A 27,594-nucleotide genomic window follows, 5' to 3' on the forward strand; every position below is an offset into this window, starting at 1 on the left:
GGGTTGATAAAACGGGTCTTTACTGTAATACAACACCCTAATGTAACATACAATAAAAAGGGGCCTGCCACAATAGATCAAAACACTGGTCGCAGTGAAATATGTACCCAACCTAGGAAAAAAAAATAAAAACCCTGTAAGCACTGGGCCCCTGGCCCAGTGTGCCCGTGCGCAAAGACGGTACTGTATACTAGGAAATAGTGGATATTAGAAATTCGGTTAGAAGAAGAACCCTAAGCATGAAGCGTACAAAAAACATTTATGGTAAATTTACAATTGTTTAAATGTGTATACTGCACTCCCTGTTTATTCACTTATCAGAAAATATATGGGAGTATTCGAATAAAAAGTGCGACACTGTAATTAGCTGTAATAACAATATTACAAACATTGGTTACCACATTGATTATTTATAATAGAAAATTTCATTTGATTTTTCAAAAAATATGTATACCGTAAGAATATGAGTTTGCATATTTGACTATCTTTAGAATTATAATCATTTTTGAAACAATAAACATTTGTAGTATAAAGATAATTATTGTACCTTCCCTATGCTGTCTAGTCAAATATTTCTACATAGATAAAATGTCTCGTAAATCAATTTTTGTAAAATACATATAGCCATTCCGCATAGCAGTGTACGCATGTCAGATTGTATAGTATATTGAAAACAATATAGTATGCAAACATACCCTTCAGCTGTTCAATCCTTTTATCTAATTCATATCTTTAATTTTTATGTCGAATCCTTGAAAAACTACCAAGATCACAGCGTTTTGATAGCAGACGTATTTCGTGTATGCACCATTGTAGTTTCCCACTTCCGCCAGTTCTAGTATCGAAGCGTACTGCCCTCGTACGGAGCGGAGCATAAAACTGTATGCCATAGTTGTACGAGGACCAGTGAAACTGTGTCCCACCCATTCCTACAGCAACAACTGTGAGTCGTCTGTGGTGGGATTTGGTAGCACAAGTGTGGAAGCAGTTGACTGTTTGTTCAGTCCGCGGGGCGATGGGGTAGTCGGGAAGACATCCTGGCGGCGCCAACGTTATTTAATGATTCACCCTCCTCTGTTGTCTGCTGCCGGTTTCGGTTGTTAGTGAATTTGTCCTTTGTCCTCCTGAAAGCAGCGACCGACTAGGACTACGACCACGCTTCAAGTGCAAACGAGAAAATTTTGTGGGCTAGTAGGTTTAATGGTTCGCCGTGATGGACATTCCGGCAGTAAATAGAGAAAGAAAAATAAAATAAAGGGTTTGTTCCGAGGCGATTGTTGCGGATAGTTTTTTTTTCGAGCGTGGTTTTCCGGTTTCCGCAAACAACTTTCTTGGAGAGAAAGCGGAATAAATTTGTCCCTCAAATGTTCCATGTTAAATGTTTTGTCTTCGCATAACATCTATATACAAATAGAACTACTTGTCGAATGTATACTTGACAGTTGCCACTGTTTTCCGCAGTTGAAATAAGTTTAAAAACAGGCAACGCGGGCGGGTTTAATCCTGCTTTATTCAAAATTAGTTTGGAAGTAAAATGAACATTCAATTGAAATAAAACCTTAGCTAAACGATAGCCTAGAAATAAATATTAGATAACGGGTGAAGTTGGTCTAATAGCTACTGAAAAGAATTCGAAACACAATGCTTGACTTATTAGAGTTAGTTTAAGAGTTTAGAACACAATCTTAATTTACAAATTTGTTTTAATCCACTTTTGGATTTATTGTCTCTCTTGTTAGCTACTGTTGTAAAGAATTCGAATCGCAAAGTCCTACTTAGTAAACATTACATCTTTTTCCTTTATTTGTTAATTTGCGCGCGCTGTTACTATAAAACCACTGTTAGCCAACATATCAAGAACAGTGGGAAATCATCATGTGAAGGATTCTTTCACTCTGCTCAGCTGTTTTGGCTGACTGACGTCCCACTATGGTATACTTATATAGACAAGGGGAACACTACATCAATAAACCGATAAAGGCCAGCTGAAAGCCAAACCCCAGGAGAAAACTGTAACAAGCAACATAGAAAAAAAAACAGAGGAAAAGGGTGTCTGTGTCGTCCCAACCCAAATAACTGCAATACATACGTGAGTTAGCCATAGTCAACAACAACACACGCACGACAAAAGCAAGCACACGCTACTACATAAATACTTGCGTCGAACTCGTCAGTAAACATCGCCGTCTATTGATGGGTTGGGTGGGGTGTGCCGAACATCAGACGCAGATATATATATTAATTTATTTAATGTATTTCACTAATAAAAAGAAATTAAGACTCAATTACCCATTCGGAATTATTAATCGCACATGTCTATGGAGTCCAACTATGATGCGACTGGGTGAAATACATAAATACAAAATGCGTACATCACACAATAAGTACTGGAAAGAGGGAGGAAGTTTCCCCGAGAGTGTAACACATTAATGTAAGATATCCGTGGAAGCGTGTCCAAATGATAGTTCGCCAACACTGGACCGGTCGCTAAACTTAGACCGAGACCCGAATTCGCACAAAACAAAAAGCAACAGCAATTTGGTCTTGCGCCGGTGTTTTTCCGTATTGCTCGGGAACCCATATGATAATAAATATACATTGTTGTGAAAGAGTTCTAATATTTACGAACAGATACCTAGCACGTGTTTTTGCTAGAAAAATGTTTGACTTCGACAAGTGGTATTCTAAGGAATTACCTCACGCCTGATCAACATTCAGATTGATTACGAACGAAACAAAAATATTTGCCTGGACAAGAAGAATGAAAGCGCTGATCGAAGCGATAAGCACTGATAACCATGAGCATTGAGTTTATGCTTGTTTACTTTATATAAGAAGTGATGCGAATATGAAGGATCGAACTGACAAAAAGTAATCAATATAAATTCGTTGAACTTTACAATATGTAGAATACTATACGTTCTGGTATTTCACTGACTGCCCTAATTTTCCTTGATTTCTTTACTGTAAGCATAAATTAATTTTCCTTGTTGAGTCTTCACTTTATTCACTCCGGTCTAGATAGCAGTTACTAAAGATTGCAACCATAACTGCAACGTAAACTTACCCTCAAGCAGAATACGACAAACAAAGCTTAATACACTCGAGTCCTCCAATTGTACAATCGGATGTCTTTTTTAAGGTGGTCTTCTACTCGCGAAGCCTACAATTAAGCACTATTTTGGGAATAAATTGTAAAGCATCTACTCAATGGATTAAGAATCTTTTTTTATTTTGAACATACATGTTTTAACTTTTCAATTTTGTTTTTGAAGACGAAAAGAAGAATATCTTGCGACCTTGAAAATTTATTGATGACATTAATGTTGAAACTGCATGGATCCCGCTAAAGTAAAGTTGTGACAAATTGGGTAATCCGTAATCAGAAAACTAATATTTTTATAATCATAGTCACGTTGGCTATGTTTAGACGAGATTTATTTCTTTTATTGAAACATTTCTATAAGTTATGTAACGATTTGCGAAAATTTCCAATATTTATGTTGTTTTTTGGCCTATTAGGGGCCATAAAAATGGAACAAATTGATATGTTGCAAATCCCTCTCGAAACATAGCGGTATATTTTCTGAACAATTGGAGAAAAAGTTATTGAAATCGGACCAGTACTTCTATGAAAAGTCTTACTTGACCGCTTAAAAACACTACTTTCGGGAAAACGCGTTTAAAGATAAAGTACGGCGTATAACTCGATAGTAGTAACTTACTAGATAGTCTGCTATATCGGGTCCGCAAAGCTCAACTTCCTCATCACGAAAATGTTCTTGGCTTTGTACATTTTGCTCTCTCTGTTGAATTCGGGCCTGTTTTGCCGCGACACCCACTTTGCGTTCAGAATGTGTTATACGTTCACTATCGAGTCGAGTAGCACATCTTTCAGCTTCAGTCCCCGAAGTAATTCCCATCACCTCCATAGCTTGTAAGATCGATGAAAATCCTTGGTTGAAGATACTGACTGCCAAATAAGTCACAACATTGACCACCTGTCTGCCAGAATTTGTGCATGTGTTTTGGCGCTAAGGAACAGATTCCACTATTCAGAATCTCATTGATGTTTTAGGTGGGAGCTCCAAATCAGGTTTCTAATAAAGGCGAATGACCTATAAGGTTAAATCCTTTCAATAAATAAATAAATAGATCTTTCTAATAAATCATTAGATGATAGAATTTCGTAGATCCTGACATGTTCGAATGTTTCTAAAGCTCCTTTTACTTCAGGCTGACGCCACTTGCACCAACTGTCGTTGCCGGGTAAACACTTTGAGTGTTGGGGATTTTCGTTCGATGACGAGCAGTGTTCCAGGGAATCCCAGATTGCATTTCGATATGATCTACAGAATTTGAGTTTCTCCGAATCGACAGTCCATAAAATTTTGTTAGCTGGTCGATGGATTTGTCCGTCAACAAAAGAAATCGATTTTTTGAAACCATGAGAGTAGAAGACCCCCTTAATTTGTTAATACAGCCTCGTTATTTCACTTGTCAACATCCTTTTCATACATAAAAAGTGCAAAGAGAAAGAACGAGGCGTTCATATGTACGTATCATAGGAATAAGGTGTAGTCCGTTTGCAAAGAAATTTTGCATAGTATAGCATAGCACGAACACCTGTACAAATCGTAAATGGAGTTGCAGAATTGAATATATCCATTGTCATATCAGACTTCACCACAATCTACAATGACGTAGACCCGCTCATCTTCACACACCTGGCCACGTCCTTACAAGTGTTTTTATTTTATAATAGTCCTATCATCTACTTAAGGAAAACGCTCGGAGCCGTTTTCATAGATGACGGAGATATCAAAAGGCAAAAAAACGTTAGCTGGAGATTATATAAATTCCTATCATACAAATCTCTGAAAAATGTTATTACTTAATACAGGCCATATTACAAATTGTAATTTACAATGATATTTAAAATACTTGAAAAAGGTACATTCAGTATGCGAAGATCGTTTCTATATCCCGTTTACTGCAAAAAACACTTTCTACGTCGCTTTCGGAAGTGTAATGGGCTACATGTCGCTTTCTCTCTCTCTGCAACTCAATTTGATTTTTCGTTTGACTTCGTGCGACGAAGCGAATCGTACTACGATGAAACCGGATTTTGAATTGCAGTTTCTATTATTTAACAACAATCACACATAGTCCAATATATCGAAAATTCACAATTGAAAGAAGATGACAACTGAATTTTTCGGATAGCGAAAATTACTTGCGTCCGCAATCGACTATCCTGAATCGATGATTATCAGAGCTTCTTCCCGGCTTAAATCGTTTTTCAATCTGGGACCCGAAGAAATCTGTTTGGTGCCTCTAAGAAGACACATCAACGTTTTGGTAACTCTGCTTCTGCTTGAGTTCTCTTGCAAGCGGCATTTTTTCGTCTTATTGGAAATCCGCGAACATGTTTTCAAACCGTAAAAAAAGAAATAGTGAAACATCAATAACTAGCGGGGAAAAACTTCATCGAGTGCTCTCTCGAACTGTTGATAATGGAACCACCTCAGGGTCAATCAAAGCAATACGTAATCCACTATTAACATGGTTCAACCACTGGAGGCTGATCAGCGACTAAACTGCCGAGTCTAGCATCGTACATAACCGGGAGCATGAAATGTTGCGATCAAAACAACCTATCCGCCGTTTTTCATAAAACAAATGATAAAATGGAGAAATTTGTAATAAACGGTAGTTTATCGATCCTAGTTCTCAAAAGGAGAGATAATGATTGTCGTAGGACATCACCAGGTACTTATTTTTACATCAGAAATATCGCAGGGACGTTACTTGGGATCGTTGATGGTTCTGCTTTACTTCAATGACGTGTAGTTAGTGCTGAAAACTGCTCGCCGGTCCCACAAAAACGATCTTAAAATATTTCGTATCATCCGCTCAATTCAGAATTGTCGATTTTTCCAACAACGGCATGAAACCTTGACTGATGGTGGTGTAGCAAGAACTGTGTGTGTGTAAATCCGAAAAAGTGCTCGTTGGTTGAATTCCTATGAAAAACTTTCTGGCCGAACTCTGCCTGCCAGACCCCAGATCTTTTGAACTACCGAAAACTTTATAGTTTTATTTTACACAGAAGCACCCAGTATCCAGCGTCTTCGATAATTTTTTTTAAAATTTCATTTTCTACAATTTTTTAGGAGACAGCAAAGCTATTTTTTTTTATCTTAATAAAGTTGGAACCACCCTACTTAGTATTTAAAATAATAGAAAAGTCTTGTAAAGTGCAAAATTTTAACATGAAAACGAAACTCTATCTTTTTAAATTGTCCACCGTGAAAGTAATTTAAACATACTACCAAGGGTCAATTAATGAAAAACAAAATTTTTAGCATAACTTTTTTCGTTTTCATTTTTTAACCTATCCTTCAGCTGTTTTCAGAGTTTTTAAAGACGAACATTGGCGAATGCGATTTTTTTTTTAAATTTCATAAAATTGATTTAAAAAAATCAATTTATGATATATTAAGGGGTTATATACAAAGTCGAAGCTCAAAAAATCGAAAAAAAATTATTTTTTGAAAGTACATGCTTTTGAAATTATCTGAGCGAAATTTCATCGAGATCGGAGCACTAGATTTCAAATTACAGCCATTTGCAGCGAGCTTGTTCTTCCACGAATAAAGCTAACACAAAACTTTAAATGCAATTATCTCGGAATAAATTGTTTTGCAAAGTACTGTTGCGATGAACGTGATATCTCAAAAATTATTCATTCGATCTTCATATTTTTTTTAATTGTTTGTATTTACATTCTCGTGTTCTTGAACGGTTCCTTTTTCATCAAAATTTTTTCGATTCTTTGCAATGATTTTTTGTTTAAAATTTGGAACATCAAAAAACTAAATTTTTAGTCAACATGTTGTTTTGCAAGAAAAAAATGTTCCATTGGGAAACCGATCCGTTCAAGTACACCACAATACATTTTTCTTCAATATTATTTTTAGTTTTTGGATTTTAGTTGAGCGGTTCAGCTTGGAAAGCGTTCAGCCAAAAAAACACGCTTCGTGGGATGGGCCATAACTCCGATAACCTTGAATTTTTTTTAATTCAGCTTGGTTTTTATATCTTCGATGGCACTACCAACGAATTGTTTTTCGCTTTTAAAAAAAATAAACAAAAACACTTTAAAAAAATTACGATTTTACCTCGCTTCTGCGCCACAATTTTGTATATAACTCCTTAAGTTCTTATATCTTTTGAATAATAGAAGCTATAGATTTGATGCATTAGAACAGTGGTTTTCAACCGGGGGTGAATTCCCAGGGGTAAATTGGATGCTTGTTGTGGGTGAATTATGCGGGACAAATTTTAACTTGTTATCCAAACATTCCCGTCGGGTATTTGTCTTTATGTCAAGTATGTCAAGAAATGAGTTGCTTACTGAGAGTACCCTGGAACAGGTTTCTTATTGTAAAATTGTGGCATTTATCCAATTGAAAATCTTTTTTACATGGTAATAGGGTTACCACCTTTGGTAAGGTTTTCACCCGGAAATTTTTACTGACCTGGAATAGGTTTTTATAGAATCACTTTGAACCTATCTGACCTATCTGCTGAGTTTAAATTAGACAAGTATAAACTCTTTCATTCTTTTTGTAACTCGTCGAAGTATCAATCACCAATATTGACTCACATTGACCGTTTGTTGTTTTGTTTTGGCAAAGCATGATGCACAACACTACTTTGAGCTTTTCTTATTAGCCGTAGATATATCGCGTTTGTAAACCGTATTGTCCACTTAGATAGGTGTGAAATTTCACTTCCCTGGCTATCGAAAAAAATCCAAAAGCCCCGGCCACTCACGTTGTGGAGGAGCAGCGGAACAACCATTGCTCTCTGCCACAGCTAAGTACCGTGAAGCAAGCAGAAAAGCGGTAGCATCTGTGAAGCACACTGCGGTGTCTTCCGAAATTTTTGCTGGGCACAAAATATTCGGTTATTCGTCATCACAGCCGCTAGGACGGTTCTAACAAAGTAGCAAATCTTTTCTACCTGGCCAGCAGTTAAGGTCCGCTTCTGGAGCAGTCAACATTAACAATGGAGAAACTTATTTTAACATATTGAGTTAAAATTATTCATCGTATCACTATACTCGGAGAAATAGATGCAAAACCCGGAGGCCATAAGATCCTCTCCAAAAACTGGAGTCTCCGGGACAAACCCAGAGGGGTAGCAACCCTACAGGGTAATGATGGTAAACAATTTTCAGAAAGGGGTACACCATGGGGATCAATATTCGGAAAGGGGTACATGGAACGAAAAAGGTTGAAAACCACTGCATTAGAATAACATCAAATCTCTAGCTTTTTTGGCCCTCTCTTGTATATTGAATCTTATTTCTAGTCTTAAGATAGCTGTAAATTTTCTTTTCTATTGTAAAAAAAAATATTTCAACATTGTAACCTCCTAGTTTTAAGATATCCAAAATGTAAAAACAAAAGAATTTGGCACCGCCAAGCTAACGCATTTGTGCCTATCAAATAAACCAAATGAATAAAAAAAATCTCTAGCTTCTATTATTCAAAAGATATAATATATTACAAATTGATTTTTTTAAATCAATTTTATGAAATTTTAAAAAATATCGCATTCGCCATTTTTTGCTCGATTGTAAATCTAATCATGACCTTTTTATGGTTGAAAAAGAATTATCTTTTGTTTGCCCCAATAAGTGATATTGTTATACCAAAAAAACCATTTTAGCAAAAAAATTGTTCATAACTTTGCAAAGAAAAAAAGTTTGATGTGTGGTGCCAGAAAACAAACTATTCGCCAAACTATTATGTAAAATAAAAAGTATGACAGATAGAGCTTATATGTCTTCAGCAAACTTTTTCAAAATTTGTCGTTCTACAACTTCGCTGAATGTTGTTTGGCTCAAACTAAAATGATAAAAAAGTTAATTTTTTTTAACTTGGTGAAATTAGATCCACCCCAACTACTATTTTAACAAAAAGAAGGGGCTCACAAACCACGAAAACTTCTCAAACGACTTAATAACGCTAAGGTGTTTAGTTTTATTAAAATCTCAAAATTCCTGCTAAATTTGCATTCCGGACCACTGTGCATGTTGATACAACAAATAAATAAACTATTCTAAATGCATACTTTTATAAGTCAGTATATGAAAATACAGATAACCTGAAATTTATTTTTTACTAAGAGAAAACTACGTATTTCATAGCCATCATATTTAAATAAATCGGGACCACCCTGGCTAAATCATAACTAAAGACTACCCTAAGTAATCAACCTGATTCATTTTTGAAATGAGCGTCTTAAATTGATCATAATAGAATTCATCGCACCAAAATTACCCTGAGATGATATTTGCAGTTTAAAAATACTATTGAGGTTTTATCTAACTTTTCTATGGAATGGATCGACTGTGGAAATGTTCGATAAATGTACTCTTCATTACTCCCTTGGTGGCGTAATTCTTGACTAATTGGATGTTAAATGACTCCAAATAGTAGTTTCAACCAATCACGAGCAGGTTACCGAAGAAACTATGGTGCTATTGACAATAATTGGTCAAAGTCCATAATTTCATACAAGCTATAAATCTTATCGCCGAATTCCTTTTTAACGCCCCTAGTCAACTATGCAGCGGTTGACGCTGTTCTAAACAACGTGTTGGACTTTGGTCACTTATTAAACATGTATCAAGTACTAGTCGACTCCATTGCCCCAATAAACGATTAGTCATGAAAGGGACGAAGAAAACTATGCACATAAATGCAAGCCGCAATTTTAACCTTTCATTATGTGTACTAATCATAGTACTTTTATATTCTCCATAAAATGTTAAAAAATAATTTATAATTGGAATCACAAGTCATAACATTTCCAAATCGGTTTTTCAATTTGCAAATGAACCTCTGAACTCATACCGTATTCGATATTAGCATTATAGGTATTTATAAAGAGAACCAATAACTAAGGAATACCACCAGAATCTTCGTGTACACTATATGCTGCTATGTCTGTGTTCGTATAGCCTACCCAAACATGCCACCGTGCTAGCTTTTATAGCGGTTTAGTGCTTCCCTCAGCGCAAAGTCATCACGTTTCAGCGCGGATCTTGTTGTTAGGATGGACGACAAAACCGAATAAAACCACTCTACCAAGAAGATCGCAGATGCTTTCAAGCATCATCGGACTCGGGGAGACCGCGAACTCGTGGGTGTTGTGTATTATGAAATAGTATCATATATTTATCTCAATTACTGGGAAGCGCGATGCGGCTGAAGTTGGATCTATCTGTTTTCGTTTTCTTTTCTCCCATGTGCGAGCTGTAGACAGATAATTTGGAAGGCTCGCGGGGAGACTGACGCGTACTTTGGGGTTTGGATGTCTGTTTTTGGTGCTCTTGACGAGTGGATTTCCTCACCGAGAACCAGAACGGAAATTTCTATGTTGTATCCTCTAATCTGTAATTAGTAGCGATCGCCTTGTCTTTCCGGTTGGCCGACAGACAGGCGATTGTTTCCCTTCAATAAGGTTAAGAAAAACTGTTTCTTTGTGAATGATTTCCAATCAACCAATTTGAAACACTAAGCATAAGAATTTTACATCGGAAAAGTATGAAACGACTGGTATTCACTACCTGAGATTCGACAATTTTATGTTTCTTATCAGATATTATGTGTGAAGTATTGGTAAAATAATTTCTGAATCCAATCAGTTCTGTGATACTCCAGTAAGGTCCGGCCCGTTGCCGGGAAGGCTAGAACACAAATAATAAATAACATCCCGCGGGTCATGCAAATGAGCAAGCAGGATGAATAACAAGGAAATAAATACCAGCGCGAGAAAAAAGAAACAACATTTCACGCGACTGACTGATCGAAGAAAATGATCATCGCGAGGAGGCGATACGATGCGCTGGGAGCGGAAGAAGCGAATAAAAAGTAAATCCCGCACATGTGGCAGCTGTTGAAATAAGATCTACAACTCAAAAAGGGTTGCTGATTCGTGCAATTATGGGACCTCATCGGTAATGTGATGTGTGTGTGCGCCATATTTTGATTGTTTGAATGGATTCGCATGGTTACAATTTCTATAATGCTCCCAACAAGCGTCTGTCTTTCCGACCGGTGTTAATTCCCGCCATCCGATGATTGGAGCGCATTGTTGTGACGGTCGGAATGGGATAAACATGGTCGGTAAGCAGATGGGACTGACAAACTGAAACGAATGAATCTATTTTAAATTTGAAAGAGGACTGTCAACCTCATCCGCTGACGAAGGTGGTGGTATTGGTGACGACGATGACGGGGAAGACACTCAAGAATTCACCTCGAAACCTTGAGCAACCTGTCGGTCTAGCTGCGCTACCGAATATGTGTCACAAGACGACGCCGATTAACGACTGTCTAACTGGGTGGTTTGAATCCGCAGGCACACGAGCAGTGTTTCGAGAGGGATAGTTCCATCTTCATGCAAAAGCATATATTTTTATAATTCTTCGTGTATTACCCCGTAATTTACTCTTTTTTCATCTCATCTCACCAACGACCGACAAATTCGTATATCTCGGCAAACAGTGCACGGTGCTGCGTCGCTTGGTTTGTTCATCATTCATTCATTCATCGTGCTGCTGACGAAACCTGGCAGAACTAACACTTGTCTGGTGGTTGCATAATTTGAGTATGAGCACATGGGTAGATAAGATAAAGGTACTATACAGGGTTTAGTTTACGCTACTTTCCTACATATTAGCGTTATCATTAGTGTTACTGGAACTTAAGATCTCCATTTTATTACGTTGCTCAAACAAAGGGAAACTAATATTGTCATTTTCAGTTGTTTTGTTTTGAATATAAACTGGTAAATTCTATTTTCTAAGCATTAAAATGCGTTCTTTCATAATCCAAGGCATGCATCCAAACTGCCCAAATATGTGTTTTTGAAAACTCAATCGTGAACTGTAGCTAATCAAGGTTATTTCGCATTTTTTGTGCTAGTTTCTAAGTGAATTTGGAGCTGTTTGGGTGTTCCGTCGCGGGTGACACGATTAATATTAACCACATCCAGTCGTATACCGATTCCGCCGGGCTCTGAGCCCGTGAGTAAATCACCTCTTTAGAAAAATATTCACCTGATAGTAAAATTGGGGTCGTTCTAGATTCATCATTAAACAACATTTCGATTGCCCATTGAACTCGGTCGGAGCGTTTGTGATCCTTTCCAGACCAGAGATAAATTATTCTAAAGATTTTCAAGGACATGACGGAACGGTATTCAGCCATGAACGAAATTTCAAAAGTCCGCTCAGGGTTGTGGTTTGCAGTCTAAAGTAAGCAAATGACATTCCTGGAGATAATATTGTTACGAAGGAGTACCTTGTAAAGTACCCTATAAAGGGCGCCCAAGTAACAATTAAAATGCCTCGGGGATTTATTATTATTTTATCCTGGTTTTATGAAGGAATCCTTGAAACCGGTAATCTTATTATGGTTTTATGCAGCTGTCATTTCACTTGTTCCTAAATTTCACTATAAAACTATGCTATGACTTCCACGATAAAGCTTTAGGTTACAAGTTTATATAGTGATTGTGAAACGGTTTTATATACTTTGTTAAAACTGGAATAAAACTAACATACAACAAGAAATTAAGTTATAAGAGAGTTTTATCGTAGATTATTCAGATTTTGGAATGTCTATATTAAAACCTTTTTAAAATAATTACTCTTATGAAAGGCATGAGCTATACTAAGGAGTTATAAAATTGTCATCAGAAGCTCGAATCTTTGTTTACTTGCATGTAATATCGTAACTGTAGTGCAAATAACTTACTTCGAACATCCAATTTGGAAATGGAATTCTCCCTCAATTTCTTTTGACCCAAAGCAGAAGACGAACCAAGGCAGGATTATTTCGTCTTTGCAGGTTAATAACTCTTAAGAATTTCTGAACAACCGCTGACAGGAGGATTGGTTTGTTTTTCTCGTTTCTCCAGGATGATTATCAAGATAGTAAATAAAGGTGAGAGCTTTTTTGTGCGTGCTGATGCAGTTGTCAATCACGAGAAGCTCATTATTCATTAATTGTTTAATTTTTAAAAGGTTTTCGATTTAGTTACTTATGTTGATGCTAGAAAACACATTTAACAAAAGAACATTCGTTTGAATAATAAGTAAATATTGAAATTAGATCTTTTGTGAAAATTATCATCATTTTTTGACTCACTGAAAACTAGATTTAAAGAACCCTATGCATGAATTTTGTTTGACAAGTAACAAATACTGAAAAATAATATGAAATGGCAACGCGTTTCGATAGATCTGATCCAAGCATGTCGTGCTTAGATCAGTTTTTTCGACATTTGTTTGTTTTCGTCGTCAATTTTTGTATTTGGTTGCTCTTTCATGATGTTTCACCATAAATCCTAAACGGCATGCCTTCAAACACGCATGGATGTGTTATGAACATTAATAAAGTTCTTTTATTCACTATTTAGAAAAAAATGTATTCCTTACAATATGGCATTTTGTTCGATGATTGGCATCATGTGATGTTAAGCAATAAAACCACGATAAAATTTTATTGAATACATCTAATCAGTGAAAAAATTCAGGTTAAAACTGAAAGTTCTAACATGGATAGCATAAGAAGTTTTATGGACTTCTTTAGGAAGACTACATATTTTTATAATGGTTGAATAGCGCTCATATAGTGGTTTTCCACAATGCTAGGTCAGGAGAAGGTTTTATGCTGTTGGTTTTATATCACACCTAAAGAGTAGAATAGAACTGTAATAAAACTATTACTCCTATGATAGTTTGCATAACAAGTTCTACTGATTACAATAAAACTGGGCCAATTTGCCACAACATGCGTTTATAGCAGCCTGTAGGAAGTACATAAGACCATAAGGTTAGCATGGGAGGTTTTAAATATTAGTTTTATTAAACGCTATAAAACTTCAATATAACCAAAATTGTTACTTGAGCGTTGTCATCGATTCGAGTTTGGCATTCATGGTCTGCTGGATTACGCATTTCAAAGACCCACTGCGCCAGTCAGAGCCACAAAGGACGGGAAAAACTTTATCCTTTTTGACTCGTATCAGGTGACCATAGCCGGCTCTACTTTGCCAAATTACATCCTCCTTGATAAGGTTCATCTAAGTGTAACTCTGATTATCACCGAGGGTAAAAAATTTACTGTGCCTAGGAAAGATAGAAAGAAGAAAACATCATCAACTGAGATTCCTGTAAAGGCCAAAAGGCTTCTCCAAGTGTCTCAACCATTCAACCAGAGCACAGTGGCGGATTTCCCTAAAAACCTGGGGTGGCATTCCGCATCTCGATTCGAGTGACTTTGAAGTCGTTTCGACTAAATTGCGGCATTACGTATCGCATTCGACCAAGCGTTCGAGCTTGTTAGCTTGCGGTACTAGATTTCGACGACTGTTCGAGCGCAAACTGTCAAATAAGAGTATACACTGAGAAAAAATATTTTTAATTCTGCTACGAATAAGTTTCATAAAACCAACTTTGGTAAAATATAAGAATTGTTTTAATTTATTTAGTTCATAGTTGATTGTTATCAAAATATATATGGATAAGTTTCGCAAATATAACAATTTTTTCTAGTACACAATAGGAGTGAGCACTTTGAAATAAAATTGATGTTGTCAAACATCGATCCAAAAAGACCCGATGTAATATAGAAATCCGATTTTTTTCCTTTTATGTACGAAAAATAAATTCACCCTTTCCAAAAATATTTATGCTATATAAAACAATTGATAAAAGAACGAATCATTTCGTTTCATTCACGAAAAATAGTTTAGACATCGATGACAACTTTTATGCACCGTACGGGCCAATGAACGTCAGATCTACAAATAAAATTTTGCTTCATTCCAATTTTTTTTCTTGCATTCTTTAGCTAAAAATATTTGACAAGTATTTTTGTTATGGCTGAGTATAATATTTACTTCAAGGTATGAGCTTTCAACTTTTGAAGTTAGAAAAATTGAACATTTTTCAATCGCTGATAGCTCGGAAAGACTTTGATGCATGTAAAAAATATTAAATTTAAAAAGATTTTCGCATGAGCTTGCCGGAAAAATTCAGATTTTTTTTAAGTTGGATTCAATTCAAATAATAAAAATCATATTAAAAGTATTGTGCAAAAATTTTGCAGCGGACCTCAAAATGTTTTGCGAGATATTACAATTATAACATTAAAAAGGGCAATTTTACATTAAACGCTATGTTATGGGACAGTTTTAATTGAAATATCTCGTAAAGTGTAATAAAGTTGTCAATACAATTATAAATGTTTTCATAGAATAAAAAACTTATTAGTCCAAACTTGTTTTTTCAATATGTTTCTAACATTTGCAGAATTCATAACATAAATAACAAATACTATATCGGATTTTTATTGGTGAGCTCATACGAAAACGCACTTTTTATTATTAATAAATTTTTCCGTACAACTAAGAGTTTCCGAGTTATCAGTGGTTGAAAAATGGTCCAATTCATAAAATTCAAAAACTCATAACTTTAAAAAAATCTATCGTATTCAGCCAAACCAAAAAATTGATGTCAATTATTTTATGCTAAGAATGCAAGAAAATTTTTGGTAGGAATAAAAATTGTGCTTGTAAATTTAACGTGGAATAACCCATACATTAATTATGTAAAACTACCAAACTTTTCGTTCATCAAGATGCCATTTTTTTCAGTTCGTCAATTAGACGAAACAAACTATTTACAATGCACGAAAATGCTTCGTTGCAGAAAACGAGTAATGCTTTTGTTCGTCGCATGATAATTGTAATTCCACCTAAGATTTTTTTCAGTGTAAACAAAATTGCAGTTTGTTTTGTTTTTTTTTCGATGAGCGTCAAATTCACTGAATAAAAATAGTGATAGTGGTAAATAAATTGACACAAACATGTTCATAATTTGTTTACCACCTTTTTTCAATGCTTGGGCAAGATTTTAGTTTGATATAACTGTATTCTTGAACTTCTTACCACAAAATTTTAATATATCTCGCTGTTTAAGTTGAAGCACCGAAACATCGCAATGCCTAGCTGGTAGTGTCTCTTATTCGGACCTCAGTCGCACGATGGAATAATACATCTGCAGAAACTGCTTTTATCAAATCTTTTGGAAAATAATCATAGCGAGCAAACCTCCCTTTTCAATAAAAATAGCTAATTTTGCATTAAAATTTTGGTTTTCATGGTTTTTTCGGGAAACTGATAGCTTCGAAAAGCAACAATTTTTTTTGTAATTAATGACGCAAAAATTTAAAAACTACTTCGTTAAAATAGTTATTTTTAGTTGAAATAGTCAAGACAAAAATCCGTTTTCGTGTTTGCGGGATTTTTCGTGTACTTGTTAGTTAATTATTTTGTTATAGCACACAACTAGAGATAGGGAGAACACAATCAAACTGAAGTGTTTCCAGAAATTGTAGATGGTATAATTTTTAATCGGTTGATGCATTCAAATTTGTTAGTAACTCAATTTCATTCAACGTTCTTTGCTATATAAAATAATATTCTGTATTTTCATGCATTTAATACAAATGACGATATAACACCTAATTCTGTTGGTGTATAAAACGTACATTATGGCATTGAATTCAAGGCTATATTGTGATATTGAAAGCAATTGAGGTATAGTCGGGAACTAATGCATCAATTAGAATATAAAATTGTTTAAATCGCCACTTTGAAATCAAGAATGATTGTGATTCTATACATTTATCAAATAGCGATTAGACAAGTCAAGGTGTCTTCACTTTGCTCCATCGATTTGTTTTAACACTTTTTTATTATTACTTGGTGTAAGATAATTTATTAGCAATATTTAGAAATACATTTTCCAAAAAAAGTATGTTCCTGATTGTGAAAATAGATATAACATAAAGTAGCTTAAAGTACGTGGGAGCTTTTTACACCTTTTGGTGATTTTATATCCTCTAAGTATTCCGATTGTTAACCAATTTAAAGAATGACATGAAATAAAAACACAAATCATAATCTCGAACGACAGTCGACAGCAATAAAACTATCGAGCAAATACGTTCGATTCGAGTCACTTTCGAGTTCGATTGTTATGGTTCCTTAATGCCAACACATCTCGATAATCTAGTACTTCTTCGAGCGAACTCGAACGAAAATTTACTTTCGAGCTCGGTTCGAAATACATAATGCGAAACAAGGTCGAGTCGATAGAATTTTGATCGAATCGAGATGCGTAATGCCACCCCTGGCCTAAAGTCGAAAATGGCTTTGATTGACCTGTAAAGATACATACTACGGTTTTTTTGCGTCGCGGATTACGATTTTGATGTCAGATTTTCAAAATTCAAAATGACGGATACAAAATGGCCGAAATTTTAACTAAATAAAAGTTAATTTACGCGAATGAAAATTTAATGGTCTAAGTGTATGTCAATAACGTTTACAATGTTTGGACTTTTAAATGGTGTGTAGTTAAATAATAGAATTTGTTGATTTGCACGCAATACGATGTTTGGGTGTTTAGATGATGATGATGTATAATGATAATTGATGTTATTAGTCATTTCAAACTAGGTATTTTGAAATATTATACAACATAGTTACAAAACTTTTAAACACTCTGTACGATTATTATTCAATTGCTGTCTGATGCACATATTTCTCATAGAACGAAAAATAATATTTTTCTAAATTATAAAAAATAAACCGATTCTGCGACGAAATGCATGGAGTGAAAACTGACAACAAGTTTGCATGCAAATTGCAGTAACTAAAAAATTAATATGACAAAAATACGAAATCTAGTGAAATGCAGATTCATAGTTTTAATTAAATTGTTAGACCGAGGATTTGTCCCAAATCCATTATTACGATGAAGCGTCCGTTTAAATTCATGTGTTATACTTGGTCAGCACATGCTTCTACTGCTTCCTGGTATAGTTTTGAGCAATGCGGTTTTGTTTTCATGCTTGCTGACATACTACTACTGACAACATTCTCACAAACAAATTCGCCAGGCTGGAGTATACGCCAAAGTGAGTTTTTTGGCCGAATCGCGGCCGGAGATCCCAGTATTCTTTTGCACTACTCTACTAATTTTCGCTCGTAATATCCAGTCATATATTCCACAATCACGGATATTGGATCGCGATTTATATATTAGGAATCATGAACCAGTTAACGAATACATTAATAATATTTGATGATTTTGTGAACTATTCTACAAGCACGAATGCTCAGTCGCGACTATTGTACTAGGAATCATGAGCCAGTTCACAAATACATTTCGTGAACCATTTCATGAGCAATGAATGAAAAGTCGTGACTTTATACTAGGATGCATGAACCAGTTCACGAATATATGAATAATATTTGGTGATTTTATGAACTATTTTTCGAGCACGCATTTTCAATCGTGACTAATAAACTAGAAATCATGAACCAGTTCACGAACACGTGAATAATATTTTATGATTTTGTGAACTATTTCATGAGCATGAATGGTGAGTCGTGGCTAGTATACTAGGAATCATGAGCCAACTCACGAATACATGAATAATATTTCATAAGTTTGTGAACCATTTCACGAGCAAAGATATTCAGTAATGACTAATTTAATAAGAGTCATTAATTAGTTCGCTTGGATTGAATGAATTCATGAATAAAATTCCGAGTTTCGCGAAATGTTCACAAGAAACTACCCAGAAAGCTTTGATTTTGTGAACTAATGTTCATAAATCAAATAACATAATGAGTCAATGAATGATGTTCATAAAGTTGTGAGCTAGTTCACCTACAGAAAATCGATTTGGTAATGACATGGCGGAAACTGCGACAGAAGTTCACAAAACAAAATCAAATAAACTAATAAAAGCGTTATGCGGGCGTTACTGAATAGAAATTGAACATAATTATAAAACAAATGGTTTATGTCCATGGTCCTATTTTCGTATTGTAAAAACGTTATTGTTTCGGAATGCATGGCACTCTATTCGCGATTTTAGGAACTTTTTTTCCGTGTACCACTTGATTCCGCAGGATTCCGAAAATAGTTCCAAAATGTTGCCGGTCTACTAAAGATATTCAGCTTTGTGTCATTCTTCCAACAGTATGCTAGTGGTGGTGTTGACGTGTCGGTTCATATGCAATTAACAACTCTTCAAAATTGGTAAATGACATCGTTATATTTCTCAAATTTGTAATGTTGGTGCAACGCACTAAATGTTCTTTCAAAATATACTCTCTACTTAAGCCTTGCAAGGATAACTGCCAAATAATTTACTTATAAATCGACTACAAATTCCGTGTCAAAATATCACAAATACAATCAAATAAAAAACCTTCCTAGTGATTGGTTGAATGACAAGTGTCAAAAAGGATAAGGCTTTTGCAAATGGTGACATTTTATTCCTAAGCAATTCTATAAATTTAGACAAACGAACATATGTTTGGTCACCTGCTTTGATACATCATAGCAGTGTAACGTTGATATTTCATTATTGTAAAAATTCTACGGTCTATCACGTCTACCATTGTTTAAATATGTTGGTAAATCTAGACCTTTTTTCAAAACGACATGTCTACAATGAGTGACTCTCTTTGATTACTTTCTCTTCTGTTAATCATTCGGTCGCTTTAACATTTATCCCTCAAAAAAATCGAAAGAGAAAGTAAACAAAGAGAGTCACTCATTGTAGATATGCCTTTTTGAAAAAAAAAACGCTCAAGACATGTCTGGTCCACCTCAAGTATCAAAATCATCCATCAAATCAATCTAAGTGTTCAGTTTTCCCCGACATAGTCCGCATTTCATCAGCCATCTGGAACCCATAGTACACAGAAACAGTAGACAAAATAATGGGAAAAATTATGGGAGGATGATCAACTTACATTCCTGCAGCATCAGTCCGGCGATAAAGCTGAATATCAGCAGCTTAATTACTCGATCTTGACACATGTTGTTGTCTGTTTTTATGCTTTGCTTTTTCTCGTTCTTACTCGTTCTACGGTGAATTTCACTCACAAATTTCACTCACTAACAAACTGAAAATTCACTTTCACGAGCGTTGAATTGCGACACACTCCTTAATCTGTCGTCGTCTTATTTTATGCAATTTATTTTGACCATAAATTATTCAAATAGAACTGTAAAACAACAAATGATGAAAATTTAAATAGAAAATTGAACGGCCAATGCAAATAGGAACTGCGAATTCATTCGATCTATTAATCTCAAATAAATAGATGTGAGTATTAACTCAAGCTGCCAGTTTCAAAAACTTTCACAACTACAGACCGATCCAAATACGAAAATGAGTCACCGAAAACTAGAATTTCACGTGATAGTGAAATTGCAATTATTACTCAGAGATGATCCGATCTTGGCATTCAAGCCGCTCACTAGTTAAATTTTCTAATAATAAAACGTTGAACAAACATGTACTGTACACCACTTGAAAATGTCGAAAAACGCACAACGCTGGCTGTAAAGCCCGCTACACACAACACAATCCTGATGCACCCACCCTCCGCGAACGCTTGGAATAGTTGAATTTGCATAAAAAGCGACCCCCCTTCAACAAACGGCTCGCCACTATTCTTCGTACTCGACACTAAAATTCACCACACTATTAAATTCAAACACATAAAAATGCCCCCCTTTTTTGTTCCTCGCCTTCAATTAGTCGTTGTAGCCTGAACCACTGAGGTCGCGCCTACGAATGTTATCCCCACAACAATCCTCGCACGATGATAATTGATTAATTCCGACCTGGTTAGGTTTTGGGTGTGAATGAATCCGCACAAAACGGCCGGCCCGGTCCCGTTGGAATTGCTACCGGAGAACAATCTAATAAAGAACACACGAGGAATCAAAAGTCCAACCTACCGTACCGTACCGTACCGAACAGTATTGGAACTAATCACGAAATCAACCACACCGCGCGGGCGGAAAATTCATACTAAACGTTGTCAACCGATCGCGCGGTAGCAGCGCGAATCCACGCGCCTCGGCCGTACTCAGCATCGCGCGCGCTCATTCATGCATTGCATTCAGCAAGTGTTCTGTTTTGTTCTCTTCCGCTCATTTTTGGATTCGACCCGCTCCGGTTCGCGAGAGAGCAAAAATGGTATCGTTCACTTGCTGTCAGCTCCAGGGTTGCCAGTGATATTCAAAAAACCGTACCGTTATACTATGTTCACACTACAGAGTTAAAATACGTTATAATAATTAGCAACAAGAAAAATGCCATCAAGAAAGCGTTAAAACACGTTTTAACTCGTAGTGTGAACGTAGTATTAGTATAAATATTGGATGTTTTTTATTCAATTCGTTTCATTTGCATTCGCTTAACGGGCCACTTCAATATAAACTGTGGTAATTCTGTACCTGAATTATTTTATGCCTTACTCGTTTGTGACAATCTAAATTGGGTCCAAATTTCCTCAATACCTAAAACAAAGTGTAACAATATTTAAAAATAGTCGTTGAATAAAAATACTTATCCGTTATGAAGATTTCCTGTCCGAAAAATTGTAAGTGCAGTTCAGATCGATCGACTATGGCGCTCTCTGACACTGCAGCTTTCTGGACAATTTATCTACATTACCGCATAATAGAAAACACTCAACATACCTTGATCCCTTTGTAGTAAGTAGAGGGAACTTTTAAAATCTACCGTTACGTGAAAAATAGCACGGAAACCGGAATTACCTGTCCGGAAGTTTTTGGTAAACGCATGTTTGTCTACATGCACTTCGGCAACACTACACGCTCATTCAAAACTACTCAAAATTTGAGTTCGGAGCACTCAATTTCAAAAGTAATAGCAATATGTCAAAAAATGAGTTTTAATTTGAGTAGAACTAACTCATTTCTTGAGTAATCATAAAATCTTCAAAGTTCTGAGTGAAAAAAATACTCTCAAAAAAGTGTGCGGAATTAGGTGTTGATTTAAATTTTAAAAAGAGCCTGAAGTTAAAGCCGATGATCGTTCATAAAACTGGAAGGTAAGTTTCATTGAGTTTTGCTTGCTTTCAAATCTTACTTCCAGTTGTGTTTTTGTAGTTTCGGCAATTTATACAAGATGCCGATCGGCATGAAATAGATGTAGAGAACGACCCTTGGATTAAGTTCCCGAACATCGCAAACACCTGGACAACGGTCTGGAGGATCAGGTAAATGATATTTGAAATGCCAATGTCTTTGTACTTTTATTAAAAATGCGGAATGATTATTTTCTGTATTTCCCTCTTGAGTAAAATGTACTCAAATTTGACATTTTTATCCCAAACTCAAAACTGAGTAAACGAGGAAAACTCAATTTTTGACTATGTGCACTTTTAATGAAATTGAGTAGCTGGCTACTCAAATTTGAGTTGTTATGGATGAGCGTGTATGGCATACGCGAAGATTTTTAGTCACTATGTGATAATGAGCTAAATGTGGTCACAATTGAATACCCAATCTTTCGAATGACATGTATGACAATATAGTCAAGTGTGTATGTGAGATAAATCATCGAGAGTGGATTTTATTCCGGAAGAAACAATGTATGCAAGCGTTTACTTCATTTTTATGAATTAAATTAATGTATACCATTCGCTTCCGATCGTTTCTTGCAATGTGAAAACAACTTCCATAAAATCAAATCCCATGGCCAGCTAGCTGTAGATTCGCTCGTTTGTTAATAAACATGACATGACTTCCATTGACATAAGCAAGGAAATTGAAAAGGGTTTATATCAATTTTAGGAAATCGATGTGGTGAAAAATGAAGAAATGCTTTAGTTGATTTTTCAAATTCAATCAAAGCGCAATGTTGAGTAGACAACACGAGCACTAACGGCCAATTTCTTCACTGGATGAAAACCGGTTTTCGCTGCAAACCAGTTTTCGGGTTGCTAATGACCAATTAGCCGAAAACCGGTCCAAGTGAAGAAATTGGCCGTAACAGTAATAATTATTACCAAAACAACAGTCATGAGTAATAGCACAGAAAACAGACGTCCATCTTCAGCATTCAACTTGTGTAAAATCTCTAACGGTTTCGGAGGTAGTTGGGATATCCAAACCAGGTGCACTACTGTCGTCATGTTTTTTGTGGCTGAGTTCGGCAGAATTGACAGCGGTTATTCCTCTACCCAGTCAAACTAGTCCGGAACCGGTTCAGACTTCCAGCACGAATGCCAGCTCAAATGCATCAACCGATAGAGTCGGAATCGGTTGTTTTCTTTGAGCAAGATTCCATACTAAATCCATTCAGGATTTCGAACCAGTTCCGGAATGGATTTGACGGATAGTTGGGATAGATTGGTGTGGCGGCGCTAGTGTTTATTGTATATTAATTCAAATGTTTGTACACGTTTTTTGAATATTTTTGTTCGATCATGGACGTCTGTTCTCTGCGGTAATAGGTATCTTTTATATCTTTTCGGAATAACGGATCGTAAGAAACTAGATGAAGTACACTTATGAAAAACTCAGAAAATGTTTAGTATGGAGGACAATGTATACATTTTACATTTTTGGCATGGGTCGTCACGATGAACATCGAAAAAAATCAGTGAAAACTTTCTATAAACATGGTGAATGTGGTGTACGATTACGCTCCCAGGTCGTATGGTTTGCGGAAGAAACGTCAGAATTTATCTCTTAGGTATGTATGATGCATATACTGAAAAAAATAATGTTTGTGTGCAGACAACCCTCCGGATGTCGCGTAGTGCACTGAGTGCAGAGCGTTCTGAAATGCAGGTAAAATCGTTTTAAAAACTAAGGTGGTCACCTACGTAAAGATAATCGTGCGACTGCTGGGGGATGAGGAAGAAAGCCATTCTATTGAAATCATCAGTCGTTTGGCAGGGCTCAATGAAAGTAAATGAAAGCAATATTGGTTCCAATGTTCCACGCGAAAAGAAGCTTCTGTTTTCATAGATTTCGATCGAATGAATGAAAGTCCTCTGCAAGGTTCTTCAGAGTTGTCCACATAATCTCGAATTCTCACGAAACTGCCAAAAACGGTTCCAAGTGAAATTCATTTGGGTTTCTATACACGATTTTTGATGCAACTGGCCACATGAATCTAGAGGGATTTTATGCACGATATGTTGATGCGAGATTATTGTATTTACATGAATATGGTTGAAATGACCCTCGAATTGGGTCAAATTTTTGTATAAATCAGTAACCAATTATCACTTGCAGGTGGTTTGGTAGAAATCAGTTGAAAATTGAGAAAACTAGAGACAACTCTGTAAGTAAACAGGATTTTTAGGGCGCAGCTGACAGCATAAACAAATCTCTAAGCTGGGAAAAGAACCAACATGTTCGAGCGGAAGATGTTGCGAACCGTTTATGGTGAAACTCGGTGCATGAGCAAAAATATAGCCGTCTTTGTTACACATAGAGCTTTACATACTGTGTAAAATCGAAAATTGGTCAGTCTTTAGTTGTTGTACCGAATATAGGTATACAACCTAACATTGCGTGCTTAGTAAAATCACAGAGAACAGACATCCATGATTGAACAAAAATATTTAAAAAACGTGTGTAAACATTTGAATTAATATACGATAAACACTAGCGCCGCCATACCAACCTATCCCAACTATCCGTAAAATCCATTCCGGAACCGGTTCGAAATCCTGAATGGATTCAGTATGGAATCTTACTCAAAGAAAACAACCGATTCCGTCTCTATCGGTTGATGCATTTGAGCTGGAATTCATGCTGGAAGTCCGAATCGGTTCCAGACTAGTTTGATTGGGTAGAGGAATAACCGCTGTCAATTCTGTCGAACTCAGCCACAAAAAAACATGACGACGGTAGCGCACCTGGTTTAGATATCCAAACTACATTCGAAACCGTTAGAGATTTTACACAAGTTGAATGCTGAAGATGGACGTCTGTTCTCTGTGGTAAAATAATACATAAATATCGGAATAAAATCGAATAGAACATGAGATCTAGAATATACCGTCAAAATCATTTTGTATTGCAAGACAAAGAATGTATAACAGATGAAATATGTTCTTGGCTTCAACATGATGATGAATGCATGATTGAAATAATATTGCATCCGAATCGTATCAATCGCCGTTCATTGGACTATGTACATTGGAATGCATCGACATTGGACTATACATTGCAACACGTCGATTTTCTATTATAACAAACATTTTTTAATAAACTGGTTGAGTGATATAAATTATCTCTGGTTTACATCATGTTACTAAGTAATCCGATTTTCGGTTCAATTTTGAAGACGATTGCTTTGAAACTAGTTAGGTGCGCAACTGAATCAGTTTTAGTCTCTAGCAAATACTACATAATATATGTGTAGCACCTCCATGTGACGTTGGATAATAGCAAATGTCCAATATGAAGTTTGCATCCTAGTAAGAACACAATTTTAATTTTCACTGAACAGGTTATGAATATGGGTGAATACAAAAGAACATTTTCTAATGTAACCCTAGATTTTTTGCTCCGCGTGTCTTGTCAAAAACAAAAGTGTTCCTAGTATACTTTCGCTGTCAGTATATTTTTTCATTGAAGTGGTCGCTTAACAATGCCAATTTCTTTGTTTTACCTTTTAAATGTCTTAAAACTAGAGGATTACACATCGAAATAGTTTTTGAAGCGGAAGTTAGGAAATTTGAAGCTATCTTATGCCACGTTCATACTACGAGTTAAACGTGTTTTAGCGCTATCTTGAAGAGATTTTTCTTGTTGCTAATTATTATAACGTGTTTTAACTCTGTAGTGTGAACATAGTATTATACATATACAAGAAAGGTTGATATAATTTAATTAAAGTATCAGTAGGGGCACCACGGCCAGGCAGAGATTTCCCAGAACGATTTCGTAGTACGGCTCTGAAATTGCGGCTTAACAGTACATCCCAAACCGAAACATTGAGTGAACTTCCTCGGGTCCGGAGGAAATCTAATAGTTGAGATCTGACAAAACAATATTCGGCACATGAACAGACAATGTTTCATATCGTGATAACCGTCACCACAAGTGCAAATATCGCTATTCGCGAATCCAAAACGTCTGCAATGAGCGTGTAGTGATTGAATATGAGCCGAGACGTTACACGAATGAAATTAGAATGTAGCCACCGTTCTAACTCTCCATTACTCCACGAAGTCTGCCAACTTTCTAGTTTCCTCTGAGAAGAGATAGTAACAAAATTAATTGAAGATTGATCTTTCGTGAATGTCACCTTCCAATGCGCCCGTCTTAGCTAGAGAGTCCGTTTCTTCATTGCCCAGAATGGATATTGGAGAGGTAATATAAACTAAGGAAATCTTGTACGATATTACAGATAAGACACGCAAGATAATTTCCCCTTGAAATACGGAATGCTAGGTTTCACCAAGAGGAGAGCATCTTTTGAGCTGAGGATTGCGATAAAATAATAGTCCCAAGGGTGTACTGAATTACAGCAAGTTCTGCGACGAAAACTGAAGCAGGATCGTCAAGTTTAAATGAGTTGGTGAGGTTTTGATTGAATGTACCGAAGCCAGTGGAGCCGTCGAGACTAGACCCGTCTGTAACACATCTTATTGCAGTCTACTTCTCGAAATTTACTATGAAAGATATTGTATGTGATCCGGGATTCCATGAATCTCATCTTTCCTGGATGTGTCGAAGAATACAGTTGAATCAGAAGCATGAGACAGATTGACACGGTTAGGATAAATAAAGGACATAAATCGAATATGGAAGTTGAGCTCGACGAGCCTCTTAAAATTTGCCATTACTAATAAGTTCAAGAAATGCGTATGAACAATTGATATGAGAGGTTGCAAAACCGAGAAAGTTGATCCTTTGTTGGCACTGCTAATGTAACATCCCCAGGTGACCTTTAGAGTCGAACCATAACTCGAGATATTTGAATGTTAAAACTTGAGCAATAGTTTGACCTAATATTTCAATCTGTAGTTGCGCTGGTTCACACTTCCTTGAAAGCACGACTAGCTCAGTTTTCTACGTGGAGAATTCGATGCCTAGCTGGAGGGCGCAAGCAGACAAATTGTCCTAGGTATATGCAACGGACCTTGCAATTCGACAGATTTGGGATTTGTAATAAAGACCGCACCGTCATCTGCAAGCTGCCTTGGCGTGCAGGAATTGATAAAACATGAGTAAAAATTGTAAAGAATTGGGTTTAGACATGAGCCCTGGGGAATGTACAGATAGCTAATTCATGTTGTTGATAAATCACCTTGCGGAAAATGCTTGTGTTTTTCAGACAACAAGATTAGCAAAAAGTTGTTTAAAACCGGCGAAAGACCATGCTGGTGCAGCTGCTCAGTGATGCGTGATGGATAATGTTTATGTGTTTCTACAAATTGCAAAAAATATGTGTGAAATCAAGTTATTCAATATAACGAATTTTCTCAGAGTAAATTTTCGACTGTTATTGTTATTAAATGAAAGAGTTTGTATATACCGCACAAGGAAATGAAAATTTATCAAAATTCAGTACAGGTTTGGACAATTTGTGCATAGTAATTACTGTAAATACATCAGCCAAGAAT

At 36.0% G+C, this 27,594-nt stretch overlaps 1 protein-coding gene across 1 annotated transcript in view; it reads right to left on the reverse strand.

Moving 5' to 3' along the window:
* LOC131687243 (homeobox protein six1-like) overlaps positions 1-20,983 on the reverse strand; it is a 324,314-nt gene extending 303,331 nt beyond the window's left edge. Inside the window, exons 1-2 of the mRNA XM_058971316.1 lie at positions 20,926-20,983; positions 19,933-20,187 (exon numbers count right to left, since the gene is read on the reverse strand). Coding sequence (XP_058827299.1) covers positions 19,933-19,999 — 67 coding nt within the window. The 5' untranslated portion in view covers positions 20,000-20,187; positions 20,926-20,983. The remainder of the gene's footprint in view (positions 1-19,932; positions 20,188-20,925) is intronic.
* Between the last annotated feature and the right edge of the window lie 6,611 nt (positions 20,984-27,594).

This window comes from Topomyia yanbarensis, chromosome 3 (assembly GCF_030247195.1).
Source record: "Topomyia yanbarensis strain Yona2022 chromosome 3, ASM3024719v1, whole genome shotgun sequence".
NCBI lineage: Eukaryota > Metazoa > Arthropoda > Insecta > Diptera > Culicidae > Topomyia > Topomyia yanbarensis.